This window comes from Ascaphus truei, chromosome 21, assembly GCF_040206685.1.
Source record: "Ascaphus truei isolate aAscTru1 chromosome 21, aAscTru1.hap1, whole genome shotgun sequence".
Lineage (NCBI taxonomy): Eukaryota > Metazoa > Chordata > Amphibia > Anura > Ascaphidae > Ascaphus > Ascaphus truei.
Window position 1 is genome coordinate 31,308,030 of NC_134503.1, and position 6,964 is coordinate 31,314,993.

General features: G+C 45.4%; 1 protein-coding gene across 8 annotated transcripts in view; it reads left to right on the forward strand.

The window, feature by feature from the left end:
• Positions 1-6,297, forward strand: part of LOC142472370 (P2Y purinoceptor 4-like) — a 57,621-nt gene extending 51,324 nt beyond the window's left edge. For 7 of the 8 annotated variants that reach the window (XM_075579456.1, XM_075579454.1, XM_075579453.1 and 4 more), the window contains one exon: positions 4,575-6,297. In XM_075579456.1, coding sequence (XP_075435571.1) covers positions 4,611-5,687 — 1,077 coding nt within the window. In that variant the 5' untranslated portion in view covers positions 4,575-4,610 and the 3' untranslated portion in view covers positions 5,688-6,297. Of the gene's footprint in view, positions 1-4,555 lie in introns of all 8 variants that reach the window. The other variant, XM_075579455.1, reaches the window with a different exon arrangement.
• Positions 6,298-6,964: the final 667 nt, after the last annotated feature.

A 6,964-nucleotide genomic window follows, 5' to 3' on the forward strand; every position in this document is an offset into this window, starting at 1 on the left:
GTGTGACACAGGGGGAAATGTGTGTGTGTGTGAGAGGGGAGAGTGTGTGTGAGAGGAGAGGGGAGAGTGTGTGTGTGTGTGAGGGGAGAGTGTGTGTGAGAGGAGAGGGGGAGAGTGTATGTGAGTGTGTGTGAGGGGAGAGTGTGTGAGTGTGTTAGAGTGTGAGTATGTGAGAGGGAAAATGTGTGAGAGGGGGAGTGAATGTGTGTGTGTGTGAGGGGGGAGTGAGGGAGAGGGTGTGTGAGTGAATGAGTAAGAATAGGTAGAAGGAGTGGCTCAGAGAGTAAAGACTCTGACTCTGGCAGTGAGTTTGAAGCAGGGGAACCTGGTTCAATTTCTGGTGTCGGCTCCTTGTGACCTTGGGTAAGTCACTTTATCCACCAGTGCCTCAGGCGCAAAAAAAACCCACCATAGATTGTAAGCTATGTCTGCAAAATGTCTCTGTAAAGCGCTATGTAAAATTATCAGCGCTATACAAGAAAAAACAATTATTGTTAGGTGTGGGGGAGAGAAGTGTGTGTAAAAGTGTGGGAAGTCGAGAGAGGGGGAAGAGTTGAGGTGGGGAATGAGAAACGAGGAAGGGGAAGAATGAGGGAAAGAGGTTGAGGGAAAGAGGTTGAGGAAAAGAGAGACGAGGAATACAGGGTAGCAGGAGAGAGAGAGGGGGAAGATAGAGATGGAGTGAGTAAGGAGTGCACGTGTTAGAAATGAATAATAAGCTGATATTGAAAACTGTTCTATATAATGATGCTGCGTATTTATAGAAAATAAATCCTTTGAGTGCTGCACGGTTTAATATCTATACACTGGTAATTAACGCACTGTGGGAATCTGTGTTATAAAATTGGAGTATCGCCCGTGTATATACACTTAGCATCACTTACTCATGCCTCGAGCCAGTCACCTCCTCCAAGAACCATGCCAAACAACTTCTTCGGAGAGAAAAAATGGTCACAGTTTTATTATAATAAAAACCTTGTAACACAACATGATAAACACAACAAAATCGGGGCCCATTTGTCCCTGGATCTAGCTACTCTCTTCCAACCTGCCGCCACCCCGTGAATCATGAAATCCTTCGTAAAATCCCTCTCTCCTTCCAATTTTAAGAAAAAGGAGTGTCCTGCCAAAAACATTGCCACCCTTGAAGCTGAACCCCCCAACTCCCGAGTTCTTATAAGCAATCTCAGCAACCTATCCTTAATCGCCGTCAGCTTAACGGCCTCTACTCCACTCTTTTCCAACTCCTCCCCTAGCATCTACTGTAGCATCTGCTATTCTGTTTTCCACGTCCTCTTCACTGCTTTCCTTACCAGGTCCCTGGCCCTCTTAAAAGACGCATACAGGATCCTACACAAGGTTGTGGAAGAGCCACGGTGCTATCTCATCGACGTTCACCAGTGTCCTCGCTCTTCGCCCCAGTCTCTCCATCTTCTCCCTTTCTAAATCCACCCTTACCCTTTTTTAAAGACTTCAATGCTGGGTGGCAACCCCCGCAGTCACTGCACTCGTGCTTAGATTGACACCCCAACCCCACTTACACTGTCCCTCCTTAAATTGTCAGCATGTCCCCTTCGTAGTCCCGGTCCGACTGCCCACCATACTGTAAGCTGCCGGCCCCCATCTGAAAGCAGGTAGTCTTATAAGGTATCATTTTGGACATCCACAGTTCCATATCCTTCACATCCCGTGATGTTTGTGAACCGCCTTTTTCTGCCTAATGTCCCTATGGTACAGCTGCAGCCGCCAGTTTTAGACCGTTTGCCATGGAAAATCTGTGGCTATCTCGCAGTAACACTGCGAGATTTATGCAGCCAGACTAATGCCCCTGCTGTGTTAATCCGATGGACCATTTAAGCCTGCTCTGGACCATCTCACGAGTTACTCCAAATGGTCACAGATTCTCCATGGCAAGTGGTCTAAAACCGGCAGCTGCATCTGTACTGTCACCAACCATATCCCCCATAACATTGCTAAGGTAATGTCAGGATCCAGGTTTATAAGTATTGTCCCCGGTGTCTTGCTGGCAACGTGCAGTCTCTTTGCCGCTCAAGACATCTGTTTGTTCCACAGGTCAGCCCAGTTGTGAACTAGGGAACTCTCTGTCTTTCTGCTTCCTGGGTCAGCTCACATGTGAGCTCAGGAAGAATCTCCTTTCCTGTCTCAGAGGCAGGCTTTTCTGACACCTGTAATCAGCCAGGTGGTGTTGGTTAATTGTCTACCAGCAGTTAACCACCACACTGCTGGATTAGAGACACATTTTTGAACAGGGATAAGTCCCCTGTTACAGAGACACAGGAGAGAGATTCCTTAGCTCACATTTGGGCTGACATAAGGAGAAGGAGGACTGCAGAGATTTTCCTTAGCCCACAACTGGGCTGACCTGAGAAAAAGATGATGTCTTGATGCACACAGGACTGTATGCTGACAGCAAGACAAGGGGACAAGACCTCTATACCTGGACATGGACATTTCCATAGCACACAAGGGTGCTGACCCAGGAGAGCAGAGAGGCCTTCCCCTACAGCTGACAGAAACAGATAAGAGACTTTCTTGTCGTACTGTTGTGTGTATATATATATGTTTGTTTGGGGTGATAATCAGCCAAGCTACCCACTCAGTTAGAGAGGGCTGGAGTAAAGGTTTAGTTATTTCTCTAAAGCGGAGTAGGCCTTTATTTTGTATCTTTTTGTATGTGTTGCATTGTTAAAGGAACAGGCGCAATAAAACCAAGATTTAATTTCCCCCTAATCAGCCTCCATTAAATGTACCTCTGCACACGTCTCTTACATGGGCACAATCACATGTCTCAGACAGGTCAAAAACCCTGCCTTTCCCCATTATCTCATCATACGATGCTTCCATTGCATCCAAGGATTCTGGGTAATGAGATGGAAATGAGCACTCACAGTGTATCTGTAATGCTTGCGCTCACCACGAACAAGGCGGGACCCCGGTACTGAGGTGGGAAAGTATAAAACTGCGCACCCACAGCAGCGGAGGCATGCCTGGAGGGTGGATAGTCAGCGTAGCCGGGTCTGGATTGGAGACAGTGGGTTAGTCTTGATACTTGCCGAGGTCATGGGGAGGAGCCAGTAGGATAGTCAGTGTCCGTTATGCCGAGGTCAAGGGTTGGAGCCAGCAGAATCGTAGAGTGTCTTATAGCCGTGGTCAGGGATGGAGAAGAGCGGGTAGTTAGAGGCAAGATGGGGTCGTTATCCAGAGAGGGGTCCAAAGTCAAGCTGGGTCGGTACATGTGAGATCAAGCAGCAAGGGAACAAGGCAAGGCAAGGCAGAGGCTAGGAACAGAACGGGAAAGCACAAGGCTGCCACGAACTATGCTCAGCAATGTTGGACTGAGAGAGCTGGGTAGATATAGGAGAGCTGGGCGAATCAGACAGAGGGGAGGAGCGGAGGCGTGGTCTCTGCGGAGGCAGAGATTGGCTGCAAGGTGCAGGGGACAGGTGGGAGAGTTTTGCCTCACAGCTGCGGAGCGGTGCATGATGTCATGTGTGCGCGCTGCGTGTGACAGATGTGCGTTACGGGCAGGGGGCGGAGCCAACCTCCATGGCTTGGTACAAGGAGCTCCGTGTGCGCGCGTGCAATGTAAGCGGACCGGAGGTGTGTGGAGCTTCAGGTAAGGAGGGAACATGCCGCGGGGGATGTGTTCCCCGATTCATTACAGTATCACCTTTTACACTGAAACCCATAGCAATAGTTTGGTGTTCATGAAATGACTGAAATAAAAGAACTTGCAGCAAAATTCACATGGCCCCTTCACTGCCTGAGAGGTCAGCAACCAATTACGAAAGGTGGTAAAAACATATATACTATAACATACTAATGATCTATTTTCCGAAAGCCACTGAAAACTCCTGCCTAGTGAAATAATGACAATTCTTATCATATAATTAAAACAACACCACAAATTGGAGTTTATGATGATGGATCTGGTAAGTTTCCTATTATGATGTTATGTGAAAGGTGAATGATATGATTTAAAAATAAATCTGCTCCGCTAACACTAATAAGATATTTTACTACTTAGTGTGAGATATGACAGCTGAAGGATGAATGTTAACTCAGTACAAGGAGAAGCAACATGGGGAATTATTTTATATAGAGAGAAGTATAATTGTTCATAGATATCCACTTTCTGTTCACTTAAGTTTGAAGGACTTAGACAACCATTTGGCGGGCGTCCTCCCTCCACTTAAGCCCGGAACTAGGGAGTAAAGAGAAGGAGGTTGGTCCCTGAGAATTCTTTGGGATTCAGCAAAGTAAGCTTAAGGTCCACATTCAGAGTCCATCATTTCAGTAGCTCTGCTCCAAAGCTTGATGGGTAGTCTGAGGGGACAGTATTCAAACTGCTCCCTCTCCATAAGGAAGGATGAATCATGCCTTCAAGCCAAATGTGCAAATCTGCCACATAAATATTGAAAGATGTGGGGTTTAAAAAATAATAATAATTGTGCTGATATTTGTTGTTTCCCACCTGTACACCAGGGAATATTTGCTGCTTTGCCAAATGTATCAAATGTAAAAACAGTTTTAGATTTCTTTTGATTTTATAGGTTGATTCCGTATTATAACACAAACCGTCTTCTGGGATGATGAACACGTCGGACAATTTAACGAGCTGCCAGACGCCGGACGTCCATATTTGGATCCCCATCTTCCTGAGTTTTCTGTTCTGCATCGGTTTTTTAATGAACTGTATCAGTTTATATATATTTTGGTTCCGTATAAAGCAATGGAATTCCTTAATGATCCTTCAGTTCAACCTGGCCATCTCTAATGCCATCATCACACCAGTGGCTCCTCTAATTATTATATATTCATTGACTCACCACTGGCCCTATGGAACATTCGTTTGCCAGTTTAAGGTCTTCTTATTCAGCGCTCACATATACGGAAGCATATATTTCCTCACCTTAATCAGCATTCACAGATACATCACAGTTGTTCACAGAGTAAAAATAACTGTTTTTAACAGAAACTCGTTCATCACAAAAGTTTGCCTTGTTGTCTGGGGGTGTCTATGTCTTCAAGGGTTTCCATTTTTCTTCACCATGAAAAAATCCGATGTTGATGGAGCCACCAAATGTCTCAGCTTTCATCAAAATGAACTGGCTTTTCTATTCTTTGTTTGGAACGGGGTCATAATATTTACTGGGCTTCTAATTCCTTTTGGAATAGCCATAGTTTGTTACAGCCTGTTGATTAGATATATTCTCAATGTGAATCCCATTAATTCTCTAAGCAAAGTTATGATGTCTAAATCCATACAAACAGTAAGTGTTTCACTGGTTATATTTATTATCTGTTATGTTCCAATACATATCCCAAGAACAATAGGAGTTACTATTAATTTGTTTTTTCCATCGTACTGTTCTTTACTGGAAAGGATGGAGGTTGCCTATTATATTACCTGGATGTTATTAGAAACAAACTGCTGTATTGATCCGGTATTGTACTGTTTTGCATCAAAAAAGTTTAAGAAAGTCTTTATGAACTCATTTGTTTATATGCGCTCTTTAAGGGGGGATCAGCCTGACACAATGGACAATGCACGGCATGTCCATGTAGAATCAGGGTCAGGGATATCTTCAGGAAACCCTCAGTATGAGCCAACACCAACTATATATGCAGATGTATCAATCTCAGGAGGAGAAGGTTGTGAGTAAGAAGAAACTATCCAGCTCTTAAGCGCCAAAAGACACCAAGGCTGAGCAAATATGGCCCTTTAGAGCCCAATAGAGTAAACAGGCTGTAAGGTGTCTTCCGGCATGGGGAGGTCTCTTATGGAGCCAGATGTTTTAGTAAACATGGCTCTATACCATACCATGGTTTCTCATATATTTCAGTGTTTGAAAGTTACTAATATTGCCTCAGAAAATAGTTGAAGTGAGGGAGGGGTTATGGTGCAAATTCTATATACTCAGTAGCGGCTAATCAGATTTATGTGTATATTTATCATAAATAGTGTACATTACAATAAAGCAAATGGTTCCTATTGCTGGCAGTGATGCCTTTTAATGGACCCACATTATAGTTCTTAATTTTGGCATAGTCATAGTTTGTTGCAGTCTGATATCAATGGGGATTTCCAGCTGAGAATGGCCCAATGGCCGCTTTTGAGTATATAGAATTTATGCGTAAGCTCTTGGGCTCAGTTCCAGCCACAGGTTTTTTTTATCATTGATATCGTTTGGAAAGTTCTTTATCTTTTTGCAGTTTTGATATTGATAACAACATCTCCATTCTTTATATAGAAAATATGTTACCAGGAAAAAAATACAGTTACTTCTTGTTTTCCAGTATGTCCTTCCTTATTGAGGCTGCCAAAAACCTGGCGATTATGTTCCACTTATAGGGGGGTTCATGAATACCACTGGCATATGATTGCAGAGCGCTTTGTGTTTGAAAGTCAGCATGTATAACCAGGGCCGCCAACAGAAATAATGGGGCCCGGGACAAATGTTAGGAGCATGGCCCCCCCAACCCATAGCGTACCGTCTATGGATTTTTTTTTTTTTTAGCGCGCAACTTTTATTTAACCACCCAATACATATAAAAAATACACCCCCAATACAAAAAAAAATCAGACTTGTGGATGGGGGGCCGTTGGCTGCCGCCAATTGGGGGGGTGCCGGGGGCTGCCAATGGGGGGGAGGTGCTGGTGGCTGCTACTGGGGGGGGGTGCCGGTGGCTGCTCCTGGGGCGGGTGGGGGCGCCGGTGGCTGCTACTGGGGGGGGGGAGGGGCGCCGGTGGCTACTCCTGGGGTGGGTGGGGGCGCCGGTGGCTGCTACTGGGGGGGGGGGGGGCACCGGTGACTGCAGGATGGCTTGGGGGGTGGGAGGGGAATGGCGGCTAGGGTTGCCAGGTGGCTTGTCCAAAAATACTGGACAAAATGCTAAAATATGCGAGACCCTCTGTAGGAGGACATGTGCAGAGGTACAC